Below are 27186 nucleotides of genomic sequence, written 5' to 3' on the forward strand. Positions count from 1 at the left end.
TGCTGTTTCCTAGTTTACACAAATTAGGCACAATGATCCAGATTCTCAAATCAATGAGGGTCTAGGTGCCTAAATACATTTAAAGATCTGGGCTAATGTACTGCAGAAACAAGATGAGCTGAATTCTCTTTCTGGTATAACTTCATTAAGTTAATGGAGTTACACCAGGGATAAACTTGGTCCAATGTCTTCAAAAGATCCAGCAGGTTTTACAAAAATTGCCCTACCTCAGCTGTACTAGGTGTCACGCTGTCTGGAGTGGTTCATGACCGTGAGTGCCTACTTCAGAACGGACTGTCAAAGATAGGGCAGATACCCCAAACTGGTGGTATGTTTGATAATTAGAATTCACCAACCCAGTAACAAATGTGAACTCCTGGATCACTATAACCGTCTCACCATGGAGAGACAGACAGTCCCCTTAGACTCTGTCTATCTTACCTCCCAGGCAAGCTGGACTTAGTGATATAGTCACTTACACCAAACAATCACAATTCAGGTTGCTTCCAGTCCCAAGAGACCAGTCCCTTACCCCAGATTCTACACCAAAGACAAACACCTGTAGCCAATGCTATAATAAACCATCTAAAGATTTATTAACTAGGAAAAGAAATGAGTTATTTACAGGTTAAAACAAGCAACCATATACCCCCCAAATGAGTTACCACTGATATTCCAAAAGATGACAGCAATGTGCTAATTTGTCAATTCAGGGTGCCTTTCATGGCAGACCAGAGGGTAACCCCTGGGGATTTTTGCCTCAGTTTAGAGTCTCTGGCCCTGTGAGTTCAAACAGCAGAGAGATGGGAAATTTTCTTGTGTCTTTGTTTTATTTCCTTCCGTAGGATAAGCTTCCTCACATGTAGGATTTCCAAGGTGTCATAGGGCCAGTCACCAATCCTTGATATAGTGATGTTCCTTGATGGCCCATTTGATTTTGATAGTCCTGCTGGATGGGTGGGGAGAAGCTCTCTTCCCATCTAACGTCACAAGTTTAGCAAAAACATTTTCAAAGTTATAAAGCAAAACATATATTTCCATATAGCATGGAACACAGATATTACAAATGAGATTAATGAATGCAGCAACTTACAAATATTCTATAGAATCTGAACACCAAATACATTCTTATAAGACGAATACCTATTTTGAGCAACACTAACACAGAAGTGAACTGGTCTGTTCTCCAGCCATGAGTTTGTCAGGTCCTGGCTAATGTCTGCAGCATTACATTAGATTTTATGGTTTTTGAAAGGAAAGAAGGCTTCTTCATGAACTAGAAACATGCTGATGGCATATGTTTATGGTGCTACTCAATAGTTTAAAAATACAGTGAGAGAGAGTTAATCCAGGACACTAAAACAGTACTTCACCCTTCCAGGAAAAATACCAGCCCTTAGCTAACTCCAACAACAACATATTTATGGAGGGAAGACAACACCCTACGTATACTCTAAAGAATAAAAAGATATGTTGACCCACAAGAATTCTTAATTGCCTTTACTATCATCAGTACAACACAGATGTGGATATTAGAAGAAGCCATTTTAAAAGTCAGGACCACTGCATCTTCTTTTGTCATCTGTTTCTAGCAGCGTACCTACATTTGATTACTTTTCCTCAGTCATAAAAATACATTAGTCACCTGCATTCAACATCAACACATCACAAACTAATCGGTGTGCTAGTCCTGTGATGCTTTTAAATTAGCTGAGATGTTAAAACGCAGCACCTGTTAGTCTCAATGGCATGTGCAATGCATAGTGGGTGTTCTGATATCTTTATAAATATGACCTCCATGCTTCAAAATAGTTGTAAACAAAACAAAACAACTCAAAGAAAAAATTTAGTTGCTATTAGATAAAAATGGTGGTTTGTTCTAAGTGTGGCATGCCACCTCTGAATGACATGCATTGAAGTAAGAGATTCCATTGCCATATCCTTATTATAAGAACATAGCAATTTCCATACTGGATCAAACTATCTAGTCTGACCGTAACAAGTTCCAGACGCTTCAGAGGAAAGCGTTAGAAGCCCGATAAAGGGCAATTATGGAATAACCTGCTCCTAGGGTAAATGTCTTCCTAATCCCAGGCAGTTAGTGGTTGGTTTATGCCTTGATTCCTGAGGGTTTATATCCCTTAGGAATTTTTATCCTATCCCTTGTAACTGTATATACTGCTCCTTAATAGCATTAACTTTTTAAAAAATAATGTGATTTAAGAGAGAGCATTATAAATTTCCCCAATTCCATTTATAGTTTCATGTACAAATTGGATCATGATATTCCGGAAACACATGCTTGACACTGACTCTTCCAAAGCAGCTGGTTGCCTCCAATTATGGTCTCCCACTGGTGTCATCCCAGAACTACTGTAATTGCAAAAATGTTTAACATCAACAGTGTCTTTGCACATAATATTTCAAAGTAGGTAGGTGTGTTCAACATTTCATATAACTGTCTGGAGGAGGTTTAAATGTTGGCAAGCAGATAGAGGCTAGCAGCCAAATTAATTCCTGGTGTAATACCATTAATTTCAGCATAGCTACACTAGGGATGAATTTGGCAATGGGTTCCATTATTGTCCTTTTGTCAATGCAGAAGGAGGGCTTCAAACAACACAATACTATTTGCAGCCTTCCTGGTTCTTTAAATTGTACTCAGATGTTTATCATGTTGTAATGGTTTTGTTCTTTGTTGCTGGGAATAAAAAAATGTAACTCCATTGCTACTAACGAGGATTTGGTTTTGGAGCCAAAAGCTATAAGTTCTATTCCTCATGTCACATGGCCGCAGTTCCAGTTAGCCGACATCTGTGATGGTTGAGCATTTATGCAGCCATATATCACTACATACAGCCTCCCAAGTTCACATGGGATCAGTTCATCCAGTCTACCCATTGGTCTCCAACCATTCTAGTACTGTATTTGGAAATACCCACACTGTCTACCTACTACCTTTAGGTAGAAGTTCAAATGACAAAGAAAACGAGACCTGAATTTAAAGAACCATATCTATAGATTCTGAAAAGAAAAAAAACAAAAACAAGAAGTAGAGCGGTGCCTTCAGAGCGGCTATTTATGTGTGAACACAATAGGAGTTGGAACATAAGTCTGCAGGTGCAGAAAATCTATGGATTTAGGGTGTTCCTGCAGCTTCCCCCCCTTTTTAAAGTAAATGTTTTAATTGATTTCTTATGAGAATCCATGGGATTTACATTACACTTGTATTTTGCTGAATTCTACAGAATCTCAACTTTAAAGAAAAAAGAAGTTTCTATTGCTTTGTAGGTTGGAAAAATGGTCTAAGCACTGTGATATGAAAAATACTGCATTTTTTTCAAAATGCTGGCAGATGAAAAGAAGTCTCTTCCTCTCATTAATGTGCTGGTAAATCAGTGGGGCAAATTCGTTGCTTGTATAACTCTAATTGAATTAGAATAGAATTATACAAGAGATGAACTTGACCCCGATAACCCTTAGACCCTTATAGCGAGGCAGGACTCACCAGTGCAGAACCTCCTGCTGGTCATCCTGGGAAGTAGCTCTCCAGCCTCCAGAGCACCCTCTGCAGGCCAGTATCTCACCTGCCTCAGGCCCCCCATGTCCCTCCCAGACCCCAGTACCCTTTTATCTTGGGTGCTGCCCCCTGGCAGTACATCCTCTCTCTGGGTCTCCCCACCCCTCTATCCCCACCTCACCTCAGTCTATGGCTACCATCTAGCCCCCCCCCATCACTGGGGCAGACTGCAGTGTACAAGCCATTCATCATTGGCAAAGGGGGGTTTGGACCTGCTGCCTTTGCCTACCCTGGGCTGCACCTCTGCAACCCCAGTACCCTTCCCAGCTTTAACAAGGCCTGCAGGGTTTCCAGGCTAGAGCTCCCCCAGCGCCGGCTACCTTACTCAGCTCCTACACAGCCAGGCCTGTCTCTCTCTACCGCTAGAGATAGACTACCTGAGCACCTGGTTCACAGCCTTTTATAGGGCCAGCTGTGGCCTGATTGGGGTGTGGCCCCATCTGAAGCTGCCTTCCCCATCAGCCTAGCCTTTGGCTCACCCCCCCAGCCCTCTCCCAGGGCTAGCTGTAACCCTTTCAAGCCCGGAGCAGGTGACCACCCTGCTACAACCCCTTATGACTAATTGTGGCTACAAACAAGCCAACACCATTAACCATTTCACTTCTGATTGATTTTTTCAGACCAGAAACACTCAGGGCCTGATTCACCAGTCTGTTCCAGCTGCATTGCACACCTGCAGTGACACAAAGCAGCCATAAACCCAGGTTAACCATGCGAAACCAGCTTTTTGGCTGCTTTACATGACAGGAGGGGTGCAAAGCAGACAGTGAACCAAGAAATCTGGCCCACAATATTTTTTAAAAGGGTACAATGGCAGTGAGGGAATCCTCATCTGTACCCTTCCACCACCACTAATTTTATCACTTGTAGGGAAAGAGCTAGAAATTGTTTCTTAGATCAAACAGAAAGGGCATTTGGAGACCCATATGTTATATTCAAATACAGCAAATGGTATTTATTTTTCAATAATGGAACAAGGAAACCCTTGCAGATAATGACATATATACTCCCCCCTTTCTCCTCGCTGGGCAGGGTAGGAGGGAGCAAACCTGTGCTTTAAAGCCTCAGTAGCATCATACAGAAGGGAGGTTCCCTACTGGACACAGCCACCATTCCTTCCTCTTCAAGACACCCATGCAACCCATGGGCTGTTTGGAAAAGGTAGCAAGGCAAGGGGCATGAGAGAAGCTTGAAGTGGCACGTTCCTCCCTGCCCCTGTAACAGTCAGCAGAAAAAGTTATGGAGAATTACTCTTATCTGAAAAAAGAAAAGGAGGACACATCCGATGAAGTGAGCTGTAGCTCACGAAAGCTTATGCTCAAATAAATTTGTTAGTCTCTAAGGTGCCACAAGTCCTCCTTTTCTTTTTGCGGATATAGACTAACACGGCTGCTACTCTGAAACCTGTTATCTGAGACAGTGCTAACGCCCTCTGCAGACCAGCTCCTTCTCTTCTGCAAAGTTACAGGGTACAACAGGAGAGGAGGGAGAATGGCAGAATGGCTATGGGTCCTGCTATGGGGCTGGAGAGGGAGTCCCTGGGCCTGATCTAAAGCCTAATGAAGTCAATGGAAAAACTCACGGACTTCAATGGGGTTTGGATCAGGCCTCCTGGGTAGAGCTGGGTGAAAATTTTTTGGATGAATAGTTTATTCCCTGAAAAATGCAGCTTCAGATCAACCGTAATTATTTGTGAATTTGGCAAACAGTTCCAGTCAAAAAAAGTCTGACAAAGTCTAAATATTTTGTTTTGACAGTTTCATTTAGAAACATTTTCGATTTGGTTTTGAAACATTGTGTTCTGAAATTTAGCTAGCTTTATTTAAAATAAGTTAAACACCCAAAAAATTCAACTACTCCCCCACCACCCCCCCACAATCATTCTGGGTTAAACCAAGTGATTTGTTCTACTCACAACAATTTTTTTTTTGAATTGTATTTAGGCCACAGAACCGAAAAATCAGTTATTTGCTCTAATCTTTGCTGCTGTGTGGAGATGACCAGTATTTGTGGAGTTGGAGTCCAGCATTCCTTCATATTTCTACTATTGCCTTTTTTGGCCTTTCTCCTTACCCATTTCACACCCTCACTTCTCTCCTGGATAAGGGATGACTGCTGTGATGGGGCAAGGCCAGATGGCTATAGAAAAGTAGTCTTATTGGGATCCAGGAAGTGGGCGGGCAAAGCCCGCCCACTGCTAAAGGATTCCCCCCCCCCAGCCTAAGGGGGGGGTCCACAAGACCTGGAAAACCAAATAATTATGGGGGACAACTAATGAACAACAGGGACAGGAGTGCGGTCAAGGGGTCAAACAAAGGGAACCTGATGGGGACACCGAGCAGAGAACCCCGGACAGTGCCCACTGCTCCTCGAAGGCATCAAGGGAGTCAGTGGACGCCGTCCAGAGGAACTCTGCCCGGAGGCGTGAACGGACAGAGGATCGGAAATAGGCCCCACAGTCACAGGAGACTCCATCGGCCAACCTCCTCACCCAGGTTTTATAGACGGCCACTTTAGCCAGGGCCAGGAGGAGGTTGACCAGCAGGTCCCGCGACTTAGTGGGGCCACGGACAGGGAGTATAGAAAAGTAGTGGGAGATAGATATATTAGCTCCAGGCTAAACAAATCCCTGGTACCAGGATAAGTGAAACGGCAGCTGCTCCAGATCAATTAAGACACCTGGGGCCAATTAAGAACTTTCCAGAAGGCAGGGAGAATGCTAGGTTGATTGGGACACATGAAGCCAATCAGGGGCTGGCTGAAACTAGTTAAAAGCCTCCCAGTTAGTCAGGTAGGTGTGCATGTCAGGAGCTGTGGGAGGAAGTTGTGCTGTTGGAGAGACTGAGTAGTACACACCATATTAGGCACAAGGAAGGAGGCCCTGAGGTAAGGGTGAAGTGGAGCTTGAGGAAGTGAGGGCTGCTGTGCGGGAAGTAGCCCAGGGAATTGTACATGTCATGTTTCTAAAAGGTCAGCTACTATAGCTGATACTATTAGGGTCCCTGGGCTGGAGCCTGGAGCAGAGGGTGGGCCTGGGCTCACCCGCCCCTCACCCCTTTGCCCCCTGATTAATCACTGAGACTGGGAGACAACAGAGACTGTGCAAGGAAGGATAACGTCTCCTCACCTCCCTCGCTGGCTTATGATGAAAATGGCTCAGTAGACTGTAACCCTTGTCTCTAGAGAGAGAAGGGTTATGTGGAGGGTCACAGTGAGCCTCTGAGGCTAGCAAAATCCACCAGGAAACGTGGGACCCATGGAGGCAAGGACAGAGCTTTGTCACAACTGATGTCAGGAGTGGGACTTTGTTCACAGTGTGGCAGAAGAAAGAGGTTTACAAAAAAAAGTGCACTGGGGTTTTGGATTTTTCTTTGTTTGTTTTTGTTTGTTTGCTTTGTACCACAATGGAGGAGGTGGTAAGAGCTCTGGTACAAGCCATGGCAGCCCAGCAGGAGGCCACCAGTGTTCAGGCAATGGCACAACAGGAGTTTATGCGGCTACAGCAGGAAACCAATCAATTATTGATGAGCCAGGCGACCCAAGATCGTGCCCTCTTGAGAGAGGTGATGGACCAGCTGAAGTTCCTCACCACCCAGGCCTGGGGGTCTGATGGGATGCGAACCCTGAGGGCCACTGGTTGCCTGCCAAAGATGACGTCAGGAGATGACGTAGAGGCATATCTCCTCTCATTCAGAAGGACTGCTCAGCGTGAGGCGTGGCCCCAGGAGCAGTGGGCGAGCATTCTCGCCCCTTTTTTGTGTGGAGAGGCCCAGAAGGCCTACTTTGACTTGCCTGCCACGGATACCACTGACTATACCCATCTGAAGGCAGAGATCCTAGCACAATCAGGGGTAACGGCAGCAGTAAGGGCCCAGAGGTTCCATGAGTGGAAATACCAGGAGAACAAACCCCCGAGGTCCCAGCTATTCGACCTCATACACCTCGCGCAGAAGTGGTTACAGCCAGAGGTGTGCAGGACATTTTGGAGACCCTGGTCATAGACCATTACATGCGGGGACTGCCTCCAGATCTCCACAAATGGGTAGGCCAGAACGATCTGTCCACGTACAATGAGATGATCACGCTGGTAGAAAGACAGACAGCCAGGGAACTGACCCGACTACCCAAGGAAGGCCCCTTTTGAAGCAAGCACCCGACCCCAACCCTGGAAGGTTGGGCAGCCAAACCCCCGGGGAGTCCTAGGTGGAAGAAGGGAGGGGGGGCTGAAAACCAGTGGGGACCCCAGAAGGAAGGGATTGGCCCGAGTGGGGGTAACCCCGGGACTAAACCTCCGTGATAGGGGAGTGATTAAAAGCAATTATAGATGTTATGCATATGGGGAGTGGGGACACATAGCAGCACAGTGTCCCAGCACCGAGGAGACTATGCTATGTAACTTGGGGGATTGGGAGGTCCCATGCTCCCTTATCCACCTCGCGGGGGTCGCATTAGCCCCACATAATTACACCAGGCCAGTGAGGGTAAATGGAGCAGAGACTACCGCGCTTGTGGACTCTGGGAATGCTATCACCCTCATATCGGGTAAGCTGGTAAAAAGTAGTCAGCTGTTACAAGCCAAACACGTAGCAGTGACGTGTGCATGGGGCTGTGAGCCATTACCCCATCATCCCAGTGGAGATGGAGGCTCAGGGAAACCCCATTGAGGTGACCGTGGGCATAGTTCCTAAACTCTCATATCCTGTAGTCGTTGGGAGGGACTATCCAGGGTTTGATAATTTACTCCCCCCGGAGAGGCTGGAAAGAGGTGGGGACCCTGAGGACAGCAACTCGTCACCAGGGGAATGTCAATCCCCGATGTTCGCTGAGATTTCTCAGGATCTGTTCTCAGCCTCCCGAAAGACCCGGAAGACAAAAAAAGAGAGGAAGGCCGTGAAGGCTTTGAGAACCTGGATCCTGACCCAGGGCCAGAAGACCTCCCTAGTAGGCAGATGGAGGTGAGCAGCCAACAGAGAAACTTCCACCACAGAAGGTGAGCCAGAGGCCGCCCCCAGCCATGACGGCGGCGAGCCGTTGGAAGAAGCAGAAGCTGGCACCTGGGAGCTTGGGCAGGTTAGTCCTGGGAGAGAGACTTTTGGGTGGGACCAGGCAGAGGACCCCAGATATGATAACACCAGGAAAAAGGTGGCCGAGATTGATGGGATATCCATGGATGGGAAGGTCCGGGTTCCCGGACTTTACTTTATAGTAAAGAAAGATCTCCTGTACCGCAGGGTGCAAATGCAGCAGCAAGAGATGCAACAACTTCTGGTGCCACGAAAAAAAACATCAAAAAGCCATATTGAGTCTCACCCACAGTCTCCTGTTTGGAGGACACCTAGGGGTAGAGAAAACCCAGGCACGGATCCTGCGGAGGTTCTTCTGGCCAGGAGTACATGAAGATGTCCGGCGATACTGCACCTCTTGTCTGGAGTGTCAGTTACATAGCCCTCCCCCGCACTTGCGGGCTCCTTTGATACCTCTTCCAATAATAGAGGTTCCTTTTGAACGGATAGCCATGTATCTGGTAGGGCCCCTAGAGAAGACAGCTCGGGGCCACCAACATGTGCTTGCTGTACTGGATTATGCAACCTGGTACCTGGAAGCTGTTCCCCTACGCAACACAGCTTCCAAGACAATAGCTAAAGAGCTAGTACAGATCTTTGCCCGGGTTGGGCTACCCAAGGAAATATTGACTGATCAAGGGACACCTTTCGTGTCCGAGTTGATGAAAGATCTCTGTTCATTGCTCCATGTACAAGCCCTACGGACCTCTGTATACCACACGCAAACAGATGGCCTTGTGGAAAGGTTCAATAGGACCCTCAAGGCCATGATCAGGAAAGTGGTGAACCAGGATGGGAAAGATTGGGATATCCTATTGCCTTACCTCATGTTCACCTTCCGGGAGGTTCCACAAGCCTCCACAGGTTTCTCTCCATTCAAACTACTATATGAGCGCCACCCTCAGGGTATATTGGATATAGCCGGAGAAGCCTGGGAAGAGGAGCCAAATCCCAGAAGGAACATAGTTGAGCATGTACTGCAGATGAGAGATCAGATAGCCTGAGTTACGCCCGTTGTACGGGAACACTTGGAGAGAGCACAGGAGACCCAATGAACCCATTATAACCACCAAGCGAAGCTTCAAGGGTTCCAAAAAGGGGATCGGGTGATGGTACTGGTGCCCATAGCAGAAAGTAAACCGCTGGCCCAGTGGCAGGGACCCTATGAAGTAATCGAAGCCGTGGGAGTGGTGAACTATAAGGTGCGGCAGCCAGGCTGCCAGAAATAGGAGCAAATTTACCACATCAATCTTCTAAAATCTTGGCACGCTCGAGAGGCATGCTTAGTCATGCAGGAGACCCTTCCCCAGGAGGATAACTTACACGAGCAAGTGAGGATATTATCCGACTTGACGCCGATCCAAAAGATCGAGGCAGCCGACATGATTAATCACAACTGAGATGTGTTCTCTACAAAACCAGGGCAGACGACTGAGACCTATCACCATATCCACACGATCCCTGGAGCCAAGGTAACATTGAGACCCTACTGAATCCCAGCAGCCAAAAGAGAAGAAATCAAGGCTGAAGTAAAGAAAATGTTAGCATTAGGGGTTATTGAAGAATCTTACAGTCAGTGGTCCAGTCCCATTGTTCTAGTGCCTAAACCTGATGGTTGTGTAATGACTTTTGCCGACTGAATGAAATATCCCAGTTCGATGCATACCCCATACCACACATCGACAAACTGGTTGACCGACTGGGTCGTGCCCGATTCTTGACTACACTGGATCTGACAAAAGGGTACTGGCAGATTCCTCTGATCAAAGAAGCTAAAGAAAAGACAGCATTCTCCACCCCGGATGGGCTATTCCAGTACACCGTCCTCCCTTCTGGGCCACATGGGGCCCCAGCCACATTCCAGTGCCTCATGGATAAGCTGCTGTGCCCCCATACTAGTTATGCAGCTGCATACCTAGATGATGTCGTCATCCATACGCCAGATTGGGGAACCCACTTGGAGAAAGTTGAGGCAGTACTGCACACCTTAAGGCGGGCTGGCCTCACTGCTAATCCTGCTAAATGTGCCATAGGGCTAGAAGAGGCTAGGTACCTGGGATACATTGTGGGAAGGGGCATAGTGAAGCCCCAAATGAATAAGCTAGAGGCAATTCAAAACTGGCCCCGGCCGACCCGAAAGAAGCAGGTCCGTGCATTCCTAGGCGTGGTAGGCTACTACTGACGTTTTATTCCCCACTTTGCCACTAGGGCAAGTCCCCTAACGGACCTGGTGAAGGTCCGAGGTCCAGACATGGTAAAGTGGACCGACGCAGCAGAGGGGGCATTCACAGACATTCAGACAGCCCTCTGTAATGACCCCATACTCATAGCCCCGGACTTTAACAGGGAATTTATTTTACAAACAGATGCTTCCGAGGTGGGGTTGGGGGCAGTTCTGTTGCAAATGGTGGGAGAGGAGGAACACCTGATCCCCTACCTAAGCAGAAAAGCTTCTCCCAAGAGAACCGAAATATGCAGTAGTCGAGAGAGAACGCCTTGCTGTCAAATGGGCTATGGAAACACTGCGTTATTACCTCTTAGGCGGGCGATTTACTCTTGTGACGGACCATGCACCCCTCCAGTGGATGCAGCGGAATAAAGAAAAGAATGCAAGGGTCACCAGGTGGTTCTTATCCCTCCAACCATTCCAGTTCCGCATATGGCACAGGGCTGGATGCCACCATGGCAACACTGATGGTCTGTCATGAGCATACTGCCTTGCGTCCCAAGTTGCCCAACTCTACGGTGTTCAGCAGAGGGGAGGGGGGTATGTGACAGGGCAAGGCCAGATGGCTATAGAAAAGTAGTGGGAGATAGATATATTAGCTCCAGGCTAAACAAATCCCTGGTACCAGGATAAGTGAAATGGCAGCTGCTCCAGGTCAATTAAGACACCTGAGACCAATTAAGAACTTTCCAGAAAGCAGAGAGACTGCTAGGTTGATTGGGACACATGAAGCCAATCAGGGGCTGGCTGAAACTAGTTAAAAGCCTTCCAGTTAGTCAGGTGGGTGTGCATGTCAGGAGCTGTGGGAGGAAGTTGTCTTTAGAGCAGGGTTTGAATAGCATACAATAAATAAGGCTTAACACCACACATTGAACAAAGAAGAGAAAACATAATAAGTAGTTGCTCACTAAATGAGCACCATCAATTTGAAACACTGACTGAGGCACAGGGGCCCTGTAGACATGTGATCTTCTAATTAAAGACTGTATCCTAATGCATACACCCAAGGGGCTGAACTAAGGTACCACAGGCCTCCTTCGTTCTGGTCTTTCCTAACTTCAAAGTGCTTGACGTTGCAGTCTTAATAGTGTTCTCTTAGGTGTGGGTGGGTGGTTTGTTTTTGTGGTGGCACTTAGAAGTTCCAAACAACAGTGAGGCCCCATTATGCTAGGCTCTGTGTAAACACATAGTAAGAGACTCAAAGGGATTAAACTGTAGCCCCTCCCCTGAGGTGTGGCTCTCATGGGAAGGGCTACAGCTTGTAAACCCTTTGAGTCTGAGACTGTCTCTTCCTATGTGTTTATAGTTTGCTACTGAGAGCAGCTTCCCCCCTCTCCTCACATGGGCTGGGTCCTCTTTCTCCATCACCACCCAAGGTGATGCCTCATTGTGCCCAGGTCAGAAGGGCTGATGTTCCTTGGGGAAATGAATAATGCTAGAGTGCTGGCAATGAGTCTAAAACCCACTACACAAGAAACAAAGTACATCCACACAAACTGCAGCAAAGAAATGGCCCACCTAAAACAACCCTAGAACAGCAAGGGGCTTTATTGGGATCTGGTAAATATAATCTGGCAAAGGACAGGATTAGGGTCAACTAAGAACTACTAACACATCAACCAGTTCCCTATCTCCCAGAACTAACAGCTTTTCCCAACCCACAGCTCTCTCCCTGCTACCTTCCCAGGCCAATGGTATGCTGAGGATGAGTCTGGAGACAAGTGCTGCAGTGCTGTGAATGGAGGCCAGCTTAAACAAAACAAGTCCTCCAACAGTGTCTTCGCCCCTGGGTGGGGCAGGTCCTTTCCTAGCTCTCTGTCTGTATCCTGTGGAGGCCTTGGCTGGCTCATGGATCTCTGCAGCTCTGAATGCTGCTCTCTGCAGGGCTGGAACTGTCTGGCCCATGCACTAGCTCCCACAGCAGTTCAAAGACTGTTTGCAGGGAGAGGGAGTTAATCAGAGACCACCTAGGCAGTTCTGCTTCTCTCTTGGCTCCAAACAGCACTCTCACTTGGTACTGCTGCCAAATTGGGTTAAGCCAAAACAAAAAGTTGGCAAATATATAAAACTTAAGTTGGTAGAAAAATCCAATTCTTTTTTAAACAGTTAAATCTAAAATTTTAAAACATTTAACAGTATCTTGAGTATCTTTTGTGACTTAAAGGGGCTAAGAAGGCAGAAAGAAAGAGACAGATGTGGAGAGAAACCGGTCCATGCAGAGCAGCAAGTGGACACTACAGGCAGACATAGGGATAAGGGGTGAGAAGGAGGGATGGACAAACACACAGTCACTCTGCAAAGTCAAAGTAAGTCTCAATACACGACCCATCTCACCCCACAAGGTAAGACAAGTGAGGAAGAGCCACATGCAGTGTCTCCCCTCTTTCTGGAGGGACAGGGTGAGTGATTTGTAGCCAGACCCCAGTAACACACTTGTGCTCTCACACTCAAGTAACAGGCTAGTTTGCACCAAATCATCCTCCATCGAATCTCTTGCAATTCAAATTTCTGTGCAAGACTTTTTCAAAACCAGTGATCAGAAAGCAAGCAAAAGTAAGTGCGTGCGTGTGCCAGGGCCTCTATAAAGGGCTGTGTATGATCAATGCCTGAAGAGAACTGAGGCGGGCTGGGAGATGAAGGGAGCTAGGGGGCAGATGCCTGCGAAAGGTGGAGAAGCAAGGGGCTGCATGTGCTACGTGTCTAGGAAGATGCAGGGGGCACAAGGGTAATGGGTGCCTGTTGGAGGTAGGGTGTGTGTGCTGGATGCGTGAAAGAGGTGGGGAGGTAGGGGTACCCCCCAGTTCACAGTTATCCCTTCCCCATTGCACATCCCTTTCGTGAGCAGGTACCAGATGCCTGACTGCAGGGGCACAATCAGAATTTTCCTAAGGAGGGTGGGTGGGTGTGTGTGTGTGTGTGTGTGTGTATGGGATTCTCCCCCTTCACATTTTTAGGACTTCTCCCTCCCTCTCCTTCCCGCAGAGAAACCAGGGCCAGCCAGGACCTTTCCTCCCTCCCCCTTACCCCATACAGACCTTGACTGGCAGAAACCGCCCTCCTCCCTTTCCTGAACAGACTGGACCAGCTGGGACTTTCTTTTCCATCCTCTCCTCCCCCTATGGCCAAGGAAGCACTGGCCTTGCACCCCTACCTTGCAGGTCTCAACGTGCTGGCCTAGACCAGCCTGCCTGCAGCCCCAGTCTCCCTAGGAGCTGCACCAGCCCCTATGTGGGGGCCAATCACAAATCTGTAGAATTGTGGGAGGTGATAGATAAGGGGCAGCTGGACTGAGCTGTTCAACACTGGATCACTACTGAAAAGAAACAGAACACTAGCTCCAAAACTTAGCCTGTCCCCTCCCACGGAGGGGCTGAGCAGCCCTGGCTCATCACTGGCCCATTAAACTGCTTGTGCATATCACAGAAGCCTCCCTACAGCCTTACTGGAAGTTTAGTCCATTCTAACTTCATTCATACTGGGAAATGGTGTGGTGGCAGAGGGCTCTGGTTGCCATTATTGATGTAGTTGTATTATTGTACGGAGTACGACCCCCGAGAGGCTCAGGACAGAGTTCCAGGAGCTGGCAAATTTCAAGTGAGGCTTACAAATCTAACTAGACGAAGGGTGGAAGCAGTCACCAAGAGGTGAAGTGACTAGTTTAAGGTCATGCAGCATGGCTGACGGAGCTAGGAGTAAAACCAATCAGCTTCCAGATATTAGCATATTTCCTCTTCTTGTCTAGATCCTCCCCTTTTATTAACATAATGTCACATGTGTTTGCCTGTAATTAGCATGCTGTCACTCTAGAAGTGATCCTCCCCTGATGCCATCTTGGATTCTAGGACTTTGCTGAGTCATTCCCCATTACTACATTATCCCTATATCCACCATCTTGGTCAGCCATGTTGGATTTTCTAAATTTAAACTAACAATAATTTCTACTTAATTAGAGCCTTAATCTTAAAACTAATGACTATTCATGCAAACTAAAGGGTCCTAGTACTGTCACCACTCTTTTTATGACCAATTAAAAGAAATGTAATTTCATGATATTTAAACCCCTTCCGAAGTTCTTCTGCAAGCTTCTTATCAGAGTGCTGCAAGGTTTTTCAAAACAGCTGAAAGCAAAAATCTCTCATTACAACATATCTATTGATTAATCATAAACCTCTCAAAAGATTGAGCGGAGTTCTCTGAAATAAATTCAGCAGTTTCAGAGAAGGCCAGTTTCAGTTCTAGCGTAATTTCAGTCCATACACAAATTCTTTCTAGACTGGCCATTTCGTGTTATACATACGCTTGGATTTCCATTTTTGCAAAATCTGCCTCCTTGCCCTAAATAAATAAATAAATAAAAGCAACTTCTCTCCTTCTCATCTCCAGTCCATTTCCTGGATTATGATTTTGGACCAGATTGTGATATTAAATTAGAGCCTGGAGTAGGGGGCAGTGAGGAGTAATAATTCCCCGGTGGAAGCACTGGGAGGCATTGAGCCAGCTGACCTCAGTAGGGCATTAGAATTCAGAACTGAATCCCCAATCAAAGCAAACCACTTTACATTTATAAAGAATATGAAAAGAAGAGAACATGAGCTAAAGTTTAATTTGGGACCAAATGAAAAGTTTAGATATAAGATTTTCAAGGAAAAAACAGAATTCCAATAGAAACATTTGCTGAATAGATACGGAAAAAAAAAAGATTTGACCGAGGAAGCACAAGGATTGCGCTATGATAGCCTTTGAGGCCTTTCCCCTCGGATTTCTTGTTTTATAACATTTTTCTAAAACACAACACCCACAACTGTTTTTCCTCATCTATCAAAACATAAAATTGCCAGTCCTTTGCCCTAACTTAAATCAAGGAAGTAGCAATGTTAGGTTTAATTAAAAACAGCAAATATTTGTACAGCTGTCCCTGGTTTCACAGCACAGAAATAGGTTTAGCATCAAATCTTACAGTTTTAAGTCTCCTGGGGACCATATATAAAAACATATAGGATCCTTCTGGCTCACTTTCCAAAGCCAGAAATGCCTTTTTTTGGAGTTATTTCAGGTGGGACTCTTTCACCCTTCCTATTTCCAACTACTTTCCTGCTTGAATAGGGATTTTTCCTCGCTCCAAAAAGAGCACTGTCAAGCTTACAGGTTTAGATTATTTGATGCTCCTGGAGTTCATAATAAAATAACAATAAAAGCAGAGAAATAAACATTTTAACTTTACCAACAACAATTTCAGCTTTAATATACAAAATAATTATGATCCATTTCACCACAAGTGTCCCTTTTCCGAGAAGCTGGCACTTCGTCTCTCTTGGAAAACCAGCATCAATCCAGAAGCCTTGTTTACACTATTGTAGTGAGGCCGACTGGCCTCCCTCCAAGCAGGAGAGCGAGGGACCATTACACTCCCCGTGGGAGGGTGGAGCCTAGATCGCCCCACACCCCTCGCTGGAAGTGTAAAAGGCTGGCCCTCAGTACAGTTAAGGGAGAGCCTGTGGAGGAGAAGGATGCTCTGCTGGTTTGGCTGTGTCCCTGAGAGGAACCCTTGCCGGGTGGTGCCCAAACCACAGACGCCGACAAGGACTTGCCCAGAGTGCCTGCTGCCGTCTACCCCACGGAGCCGGAAGAGGTCTGGAGGCTAAAGGTACCGAACCCTGTGGTGGCAGGAAGTGACCCAGGGGCAGCCCCGGAGCGGCTGGCTGCAGAGCCAGGTGTGGCTCAGTTGGCGTGTTGCGGCTGGATCCCCGCCGACACAGGGGCAGCCAATCTTGCCAGGGCCCTGGGCTGGGACACAGTGGAGTAGGGTGGGCCTGCGTCCCCCTGCCACCCCACCCTGGGGTGGCTGACCCCCTACACTGGGCAAGGAGGCTCTAGCTCTGAAGAGGAGCTTCCCTTATCAGTCACCCTTAGAGATGGTTTTGTTTGCTAAGCTCTGTCCAGGCCAAAGCCAGCGCGGATAGACTCTATTTAAGGGCTGACTACTTGAGCTACCCAACCCCAGGCTAACGCCTGACAGTGACTATTAATCGGCCAGCCCTGTTGTGGGCTCTTGGCTGTCTTGCAGACTCTGGTCCTGGCCAGACAGGACCAGCCTGAATGGCCTCCCTCCGAGCGGGAGAGTGAGGGACCATTACAACTATGTTTATGTGTCTCCTAGTTGTCAAATGGGGGCAACATGAATGAAAGCAATTTTAAACTACTGTGAGCCTGTTGATACATAGAGTTGAGACTGAGCTGCAGAGTTCAGACCAGGCTCTTAACATCCCTGAAGTTTGGAGGTGTTTGGTTTTGCTTCTGGCCCTACTCTCATTTTAAAATTACTCACTGAAACACATTGTAAAATCCTTCCTCACCAAAGGGAGAGAGACTTTAAAAATTGCCTACACAAGTCCAAAATAAGACTCCCTTCCCTCCTTCATCCCCCAAATGAGAGAGAGTTGATAGATCTCATCCCAGGAGAGACCACATAAGGATTTATACCAACTAGTGCAAACGCATTAAAAGAAATGTGTTACAGATTTAGGCACCCACACAAAATACAGTGCATATGCAGGTAGTTATCCAGAAAGGAGAAGAAACCAGCTGTCTGTCTGAAATGTACACATAAGAAGCTCCCTGGAGCTTGGGTCCAAGAAATACAGTGAAGGGCTGATCTTTTAACAAGTGCTGAAATGAACCAGGGCTATTGACCCCAGGCTGAAGGGGAGGGGCAGGCGGCCACCCACTGTGGGAAGAGGGGGAGGGAAAAGGCCAAAGGAGGTTTAGAAACACTCCATCCGGTGGAGGGGAACAGAGGCAAGAGAGCAGATGGCCAGATCAGTACCTTTATGTGTCTCTCTCAACCACCAGCTGGTTGCTCTCCAAACCCTGCAGCTCTTGCACCACCAGCAGCAATGTGAGGATGCCAGACCCTGCCACCCCCACTACAAATTGGATCAGGCCTCTTCACTGCTCAGCACAGGTATGTCTGGCCCAGCTCTGCATGACATGGGACAGGGTCTGGAAGCAGCCAGGTCTAGTCGGGTTCAGGAGCAGGAAGAAGGCAGAAGAGCAGCAAGCAAAACCTCTGAGGAGGAAGAAGGAGAAGAAGAATGTGGATCCCAGGCTCTTTCTAACCCAGGTGAGCCTGGGCCAAAGGATTCAAGACAGCTGGACCCAGCCAGGCCCCGAACACTTACCCAGATTGCTGTGCACAGCATGCTGTCCCGAATAGTAGATTCAACATCCCAGCTTGTCAGGGTGGAACAGACCCTCCTGCTCCCTCTCTTTCAGGAACATCCTTTTCCTATTCACCTAAAAGTAAGTAGTGAGAGATCAAAGGACTCTTGTCCTGGGCTTCCTTCTGCAAATGGGCAGTTAATTGCACTGTTTGGGGCATCCTTGTATATGCTGGATTCTGCCGGACTGACTGGAGCAGTTTTATTTACATTAATTTACAATGAAGTAATTACTGCAAATCACTTTAGGATTGTACAGAGTTTACAGAATAATTATAAAGTCAATGACAAACCTTTGTGCTAGCACTGCAGGGGTACTGGATACAAATGCTCTTTTGTTGTAGTTGGGGTTAGTGATGCTTTAAACCATCAATTAGGAAGCGTAGAAATTTTTTTAGGAGATATTTACATTTTCCACATAAAGCCTCAAACTTCCATTCGCTGTTATGGTACCTGAAGAGCCCAAGTCAACAAATATGAAGAGACAAAGAGTGACTTGTAAGGGAAATGTCGATTTTCATCGAATAAGAGAACCAGCACATATGATGCCAGAATGACAAGTTATATCTATAGCTGAGATTCAGTGAACATATGTAAGAAGAGGTCCTCATTTTACTGGTAAAAGGGCGGTGCATATTATCACAAGAAAAATTCTTGTGGCTCTTTGACAGTCAAGAAAAAGCCATGCATAGGGGACTGGGTAATTCATGCGTGTGTGATACATCACCTGTTGGTCTCTGGGTTCAAATTTGGTCCGGCTTGATTGTGGCCAAAAGTCATTACCTTAGGAAGACTTATTATGTAAAATGAATTGCAGTCTGTCCAATTTTTCATGACAGATATACACATCACAAAAAGCACATTTCACTCCAGTTCACATTCTTGTTGATCTTTCTAACAGAGAGGCCATAAATTGAACCAATATATGGATGTCTCTACCCTTTCACCTTAGCAGGCAGACCCTCCAGGTGCAGATTGGCATTGGCAAGGCACTATGGGGGAAAGCTTGCACTGCTGCCAGCAGCTGGAGCCATATCTATTCAGTGAAAAACCAAGGTCAGCATTTTCAGAAGTTGCTTCTGATTTTAAGTGCCTCAGTATTTGGGTGTCCAGTCTGAGACATGTCAGGGACCTGATTTTTCCCCCAGAGGTGCTGAGCACCCATGCTCCCCTGACTTCAACTGAATTTGTAGCTGGTCAACACTTCTGAAAAATCAAAACCAAGGTATCTCAAAAGTTGTGCACTCAACAACTGAGGCACCAAAAAAAAAAAAAATTAAAAAAAAAATCACAGGCTACCTTTGAAAATTTTGGTCTAGATTATTTCAGTCTCCAGGGGTATTAATCCAAGACTTTTCACCAGAAATAAATTCACTTGTGGTGGGTGAGGGGTGAAAGCAGAAAAAGCCGTGTGTGAAGTGAAAAGGTCAAGATAAAAAAAAAATCCGCTGAAATGGATAGATCTAGCATTCCTATGCTAGTGAAAAACAAATGTACAATTGTTTATTGGAATATTGACTTTCCAATGTGACACCATCATTGCTAATATGTAAAAATAAATAATATTCTTCATTAGCACAAATACTAACCAGATAAAATACATCCACCTCAAAGGTGGCTTTATTTTCTTTCTATTTTTTCCCAGAAGAGCTTTAATATCTGCTTGGGTGAATGTATATTTTAGAAGCCACTGGGAATAACATTAACTTTGGATTCTCATATTACTATTCTACTTGAAGTCAGGTTAGACCTTTTCTTCAGGGAACGCCCATTATCAGGACCAACTGAACACTGGGATTTTCCTGGGTCAGTTTCTATGGCTAGTTAAATAAATTCTGTGGTGTGTTTCCATAAAATCTGAGTCATTTAATTAGGTCTTTTAGCTGTGAGTAATTTCATTGCTCCAGGTTTTAGTTTTAAAACAGTTGGATTCCAAAGATTCAGTTTACATGTTCACCCTGCCGGGAAATTTAGATGAAAAAACCTCTTACAACTGAACTTTTAGCTGCAGTTCTCAGATGACATGGCCATAACCTCACAAACAGAATAAAAATAGCAGCTGTCTATTCAGTCACACTTTCTACAGCCAAAACACAATCATCCTCAGAGCACAGAAATGCTCTTAAGTGCTAAGTGGCCAACTTGGTCTCAGTCAAATTGCAAATACATTCATTACTTGCTTCAGTTGATGCTCTGCGGGGCTGCTCCAGACAGTCCAGAAATGCATCTGATGGTCTTATTTATATTTTTATTGGTGGTGTCAGTTGAAAAAAAAAGTCACAGGTTGCTATAAAAGTGGCCCAAAACTATAGCTATACGTGGCTTGTGAAAAAAGATCCAAGCAACCGACATTGTAACATAGTAAAGCATGCATACTCCAGAGACTACCATAGACCTGAAAGCAATGCTTTTTCCAGCTCCCAAGATGCATCAGACAATATTGGTCTAGGAAGCCTGAGAGAAGTGGCTTAGTGTTAATTTATGATAGAAGGTTAAGCTCCTGGGAGAATTCTGATGGACCTTCCTTTAAGTTTGACAGGTCACTTACCAGCATCATCATCCACAAACAATATACTAGTGACTCTGGATTTCAGACATCCACGCTAAAATAATATAAGTTTCTCTACCATAATTATGCACTTGCAGGGTGAACAGATCAGTCAGTACAGTACTAAAAGCGAGAGATTTTGGGCAGCACTTTGTGTGTATTTGAAAAGAAAACATAAAATGAAAAGATTCCTGTGTGCAGCTTCCTTGTGCTATGGGCAGGTGCAGACTTCACTACCACTGCTCTTTGATAACATCCAGCCTCCTTAGCTGGAGTAACTGCGGGCTCACTGAAGTATTAGTAACTCAGAAATGTATAACAAGATTGGATTGGACTAAACTGGATCTTAGCCAGCTGGAAATGGAATATAAATTATATTAGGAAGTTTAAAATAACTATCACAGTTTCAAAACAGTTTTGGTATTCTAAAAAAACTAGTGCTTGTGAAAGTGGCAGATGGACAGTTCTGGACAGTGAAAACTGCCTGACAATGCAAGTTCCCCACCTCTGGGAAACTAGCCTCTCCACTAGTATTCTGTCGCTAGGTGTGAGAGGGTCTCCAGGATCATAAAGGAATAGATCCATGTGGATGGACCTTTATGCCTATTGGTTGCCTCACCGTGTTAGATCCTCAACTGGTGTAAACTGGCATAGCTGCATTGAAATCAATGGAACTATGTTAATATACACCAGGAAAGAAGTGGGACTCTGTGCAGGCGTAAGGGTATGCCCAGGGGGACCTCTTTGCAGAATCAGGGTCTGCAGCCCTAGTCTCAGACTGTCAGCAACAGTGCCACGATTTGTTGGTTTTTGTTTTTCTGCTATATGGAGAGCAATATATAGGGAATGGAAATGAAACCATAAGCTCACTCAGCAACCAACAGATGTGACATTAGAAACTATTGACCTAGACTAGATTCAAACTGGAGGACTAGAAGAGCTAGGCTCTGTATCCCAGCTAGTCCTCCTTAGCTATGACAATCTTTGAAAAAATACTGGAATGCCAACACATTATTCAGTCAGAAAATGGTCATGGTGTAGTGTTAGCAATACAAGCCCAGTGCTCTTTTCTCACATGATTTTCACCATTTTTTCCAAAGCGCTATAGAACTGATAGTTGTTGCAATAAAGTATTTGTAATTACACTTAATCATTTTCTGAAAGCTGATTTCGGACCCAAAGGGAGGGTTCTCTTTTCCCATGAAACAATCAGCTCTAGAGTAGACCATATGCTGATTCATGAAGAGGGGCTTAGTGGTGATGGCAACCAGAAAATTATGTTCATCAGAATTCTTACAGAACAGCAGCAGAATCTTTACCTGCCACCACAGATTAAACCAATTAAGTGTGTGCGTGTCCACTCACTCTTTTTGGTAGCTAATGAGGATATAACATAATTCCTGTGTCTTCTAGCAATGAATTTTCATTCTTACAGTAATTAATATGAAGACTGACCATGGAGAGGTTGCTCCAAAGTGCAAACTGTAAGTGTCAATTTTAGGTTGTTTGGATATATTTAAAATGTTGACAAATGAACAATTTTTGGTTTTATTTCTAACAGTATGGGGATCATTTTTGGAATTGTTCCCAGAATCACTGTGAATTCAGTGAGAAAACAGGTACTCATGGCTACATGACATTAACAGTCTCTTCACTCTGACAATTGCTCTGTACTTGTGCCTGCTTTGTTAGGAAGAGGCTATATAGTGGCAAACCACAGGATGGCTGGTTTTAATTTTTTCACACGGTGACTTTACAAGAAATTATTAATAGCTGTATAACTTTTTGTGAGAGATGACTTCTAGGAAACAATACATTAAAGTCTTCCTAAATATAAATGTTTTGAAACACTATGGTTGGAGGGGCTTTAAGACAACCACCCCTACAGATGTTCCTTCAGAAGAAGCTGAGGCTTATTGGCAGGGAAGCTTGCATTATACCTCTTCTGAAGCGAGAGGACTCAAATCTTTAGTGTTGTCATTGTGGCACCTTTTACAAATGGGAAATAAACTCTTTTCAAAGGGAGGAGAGGGAAGAGAGGAATGGGGAAAACCCCAAGAAAACTAACATGTTTTTAATTTTTTGAGAAATAATATTTAGCACTTCTATAATGCTTATGTTTTCAAAATGCTTTACAAACATTCACTAATTCTCTCAACATCCCTATGCAATAATGCTTACTTATGTGCATTTTATAGATGAGCAAATTAAGGAAAGGAGCTTAAAGCACTATCTTCCCTAAATATTTTACTGTGTTTAATGCACAATGGCTCTCCCGCCATCTACTAATATTGACTGGACTTGTCCATTTAAATGGGGCCAAACCATCTTATAGTTATGTTAGAAAACTTTACTTCAGTTGTGGTTCTTTTTCAAGACCAGGGCATTATGATGTATTATAATTTGTATTATGGTAGCACCGATAGGCCCCCATCTCAGATCAGTACTGGTCCACACTAGAATTTGGCCAGAAATTTCCACCATTGCTTCAGTTCCACCAAAGGTACCAGCAGTGATGGAAGCAGTATTGTAGACAAGGCCCTGGGTGCTTGCAGGCCTTTCAGCCACCATGGTGTCTAACACTGCTTACAGCGGATATACACAACATGGTGGCATTCATTAGCATATTAACCACCAACACTGTCTGCACTAGCTTTCCCATCCTTGCTGCTACCAGTGGAGCTGGACTGGGGATAGTAATTGTGGAAAATTCTTGGTAAAAATGCCTGATGTAGACAGCCACTGAGTCAGCAAACGAGCAGGGCTGGAACTTACAATCTTCTATATTCCAACTTCATAACAAATGGCACTAGACCATACACCTGTGAGCACGCTTAAGAAAAAAAAACAAGGTTCCTGACTGCAAACCGAAAAGATTGACTTGACTTATCTATTTAACAGTTAAGAGTAAAAAAAAAAAAAAAAATAGAAGTAAACAGGTCTTATCCTCTTTGATGGTGTCTTGTTAAGGGTAGCATCTTCCTAAACTAAATGACACTTGCTAGTTAATATCATATTTACAATAGTGATCAAAAATAAAAGCTGTGCAAGTGGAAATGGCCTACTGATCCAGCTCAGTGTCAAGTGCCAAATCTAAAGCACTTAAAGACCAGCTGAATATTTTAAGTCCTAATTTTAAGAGATTTAGGACTAGTGAGTCATGCAGTTCTTATTCTGGTGTAGCTCTGTCAGTGCCATGTGGGATATTAACTCATCTGTCTAAACATATGGGTCTGACAAACAAAAGCTGCAGGAAAGATATGCTCCTGCATTGAAATTGAAAACACTTCAAATGAAATCACTGCAAATATTTATTGTGTTAGTATTTTAATAGAAACTATGAACCACTTGAGCTATTGCCCTCTATCACTTCAGTTCACAGGAGTCCACTGTTCTAAACCTAATACAGAAGGGCTTTTTTTAAGTAAGCAAACTTTTTCTGTTTACTTCAGTTAGTTAGTATCCAGTTTTTTTTGAAAGGAGAGAGAATAAAAAATTTCATTTTCTGTCCTGTATCCTAAAGTTCCCATGTGCTGGACACCTGGAAAAGCTGGCATTACTAGCTTGTTTACTTAGTCAAATATATTAAGAGGTCAAATAAATTGCACTAGGGATTTTATACCTAGAAAATTTCTGAATTCTACTAAAGGGAGCTTTATAGACCAGGATTCAAAAGGTGACCTTCAAAGGGACAATCAAAACATTTTTTTTTAACAGGAAAAAAAATTGCTACTTACCGAGGGTCTTGCCTTAGTGCTCCCCAGTTTTCCAGTGTTGGGGACATTCCACAATGATGGAATCTCCACACCTGCAGCAGACTTCCAACTAATGCAAGAGGGCTTCTAGGGGATCTATAACCAAATTGGTTAGTTTTGCATTATTTTTGTGCCAATTGCTCATCCCTGCCCGCTTAGTGAGGCCATTCAGCACATATTTCAGTGTTAACTCCTTTTTGATGTTTTGTTTGCAGATCACCTTTAACGTTACCATAGTGTAGCAGGTACTGTCTGGATTAAACCACATTTGTACACAGTTTTAATGGGGCTTTATTTGAAATAATGGAGCTTTGGCCCATGAGGGGCTTGAACATGCATTCCTTTAAGAACTATTTTGGGCTGACAGCAGAGTCTAAACTCAGGTCTCAGAGAGCTAAAAGCACGAGCCTTTACCATTTCAGAGAAAGAACCAAGTATATTAACTAGAAGTAGCAGCAGACTCATAAGCCTCTTATGTGGAGCAGCTTCTACAGGGGGACAAAGACCAACATTTTCCAAAGGGTCATCTGGAACATTCATTATGTAACAAAACAAATACATCTAACACACATGATAAACTACTTTGCACCAAGTGTAGACAAGAATAAATTGTGTTTAAAAAGCATTAGTGAGCATCCCCCTAGGGTTAACCATGTCCACCTAAGTTCGAAAACATGGTTGGCATGGTCTACACTAGATGCAAAGTCATTTAGTTAGAACTTGTTAATTAGCACGTTGTTCAACACAATGCATTTCCCTAGTGGACACAGGCCCTAGCATGGATTATGCTTATAGAGAAAGTTCTCAAGGAAGCCAGGGGGCCTTTTGGGTGCACAGGGAATATAAAATCAGTCCGGAGACAGTTATCACGAATAAGTGTTGTTTGAGGTAAACTACTAAAATTATGATTAATTAAAAGATAATTTTTAATACAAAGCTGCAAAAGTTCAGTGGAGACTGCTGACATTTAAAAGCGGGTAGGTGAAACTGGCACAAGGTTGCACATCACAACACTGTGCAGCAATATGTAAAGATCAGAGACAAAAATTCATGCTGAAAGTTTCTGTCTAGAAAGATGTGCTGTGCATGGCTAAACTATTACTTATCACTCATTTCTTTTTGGTTTGGCTTTTAGGACAGCGTTGAGTTTAGAAACATCTGCAGGCATATGGCTTTACAGCTGGAGGGGCAGCGATTTGACAGAGACTTACATGCAGCACACCAGTGTTTGAGGAACATCATCAAGAAACTGATGCATTCACTTGCAGTTTTCCCCTCAGACTTGTATGCCATAGCCCAAGCTTCACTGAGACAAATCCTACAAAACCTCCCAGAGATGTGAAACAGCCACACAGACAAGAGTGACTAATTTCTGTAAAAGGTGATGGTACAACCCTACCTCTCAATTGCCTTCAAAATTATGTGTAATTTGAATGGTTGAATCTGCAGCCTCTGCTCACATGAGTGATCGCATTGACTTCACATGAGTAAGGACTTCATAATCAAGAGCCCAGTCCTGCAAAGTGTTGAGCACCCTTTGTCTTCCTGGTCAAACTGGTATGAATGGGATTTGAGGGCACCTCCAGGAGTTGATCTGCACCTTGCAGAATTGAGCCCCACATGAACAAGGACTGTAAAGTTGGACCCTAAAATTGGGACACAATGATAAAAAGAATGGTGGTGGAGAAGAAGATGACCTTTTGGAATTCCATTAACCTACATCACTGTTTGTGAAAACATGTTTTCAAATCATTCTTTGTGCTGGTTTGATACTGCAGAGACAGAAAGCGCTATACGTAAGAATGTAACTTTATCACAAGGACAAGAGGTGAGAGGTATGTTGGGTGCACAGTATTTAAAGATACCTTTTTAAAAAAAGAGAAGCTCTTTACGGTAATTTACTACACTGATCTGCAACAACTGATCTGAAGGGTTGCCAATTCAGAAAAGGGAAAAAGGGGAACATTTTTGGACCCAATAGGATCACTATTAAAAATAAATAAATAAATAAATAAAAGCCCTCAGTAGTCAAGCACATGAATGCTAATGGAAAGCAAGCAGAAGGGGCACAAAGTGGGGACAAAGCAAATGTATTCAAAGATTTAAACATATATTTGTGGAAATTGCTTTGCAAAACTCATCCAGCTCTAGTGACTGTGCAACACACAAGTATACAACTCTGCTCATCTACTGACAAACCAGGAGTTTCCATAGTCTGCGTTTTTTTTCTGCAGCTGCATGTGACAGAGAAATTTAGCTCAATTTTTATCTTACTTGTGTAGGGATGAGGGCATTCTGCATAGAATAAGAGATAGAAAAGTGTCTCTTTCCATTGGCTAAGGTAGTGAATTTCCACATGATTACTTTCTGCATGTGACTTTGTATACTGATTGATTTACCATATTTTATATTCACATGAGACCCCTTTTAACACTACACAGGTGCCGGTCTCACAGCTATAATTAAGGCTCTGTCAGTCCTTCCTATATAAAAATACCTGTTTGGTGGTGTTTCTTAGCTTAAATAGAGACTTTTGCTTTGGGTTGAAACCTTGTTTATGATGGGTCAGCCCAGTAGGCTCAGTATTAGTTTATAAATTGGAAGAAAACTCATGAAAATGTATTTCCAAAGAAGAATTAAAAAAAAAAAAAGGCTTGGAGTGTCTTGTTTATGTTTGAGTCCCTTCCTCCCTTCCAGAAAAATGGAGGAGGGACACATTTGTGGCAGTGACCCCCCTCCTTTGCACCTTGCGGAATATAGGGACTTTCAAGTAGATGTAATGATCTTCCTAGTAAT

General features: G+C 44.5%; 1 protein-coding gene across 1 annotated transcript; it reads left to right on the forward strand.

Moving 5' to 3' along the window:
• Window positions 1–17677: 17677 nt before the first annotated feature.
• On the forward strand, window positions 17678–25732 carry DLEU7 (deleted in lymphocytic leukemia 7). Its single transcript, XM_073337857.1, has 2 exons — window positions 17678–18169; window positions 25526–25732. Exons 1-2 carry the CDS (start codon window positions 17678–17680, stop codon window positions 25730–25732), a joined length of 699 nt encoding a protein of 232 aa, XP_073193958.1.
• Window positions 25733–27186: the final 1454 nt, after the last annotated feature.

Source organism: Lepidochelys kempii, chromosome 1, assembly GCF_965140285.1.
Source record: "Lepidochelys kempii isolate rLepKem1 chromosome 1, rLepKem1.hap1, whole genome shotgun sequence".
NCBI classification, from domain to species: domain Eukaryota; kingdom Metazoa; phylum Chordata; order Testudines; family Cheloniidae; genus Lepidochelys; species Lepidochelys kempii.

Excerpts from the sequence above, each read along its gene's own strand:
- DLEU7 (XM_073337857.1), top strand. The coding sequence starts at position 17,678 with ATGGCCAGATCAGTACCTTTATGTGTCTCTCTCAACCACCAGCTGGTT. Across the intron at positions 18,170-25,525 it reads CTTTTCCTATTCACCTAAAA|GACAGCGTTGAGTTTAGAAA; the intron begins GTAAGTAGTGAG and ends TTTGGCTTTTAG.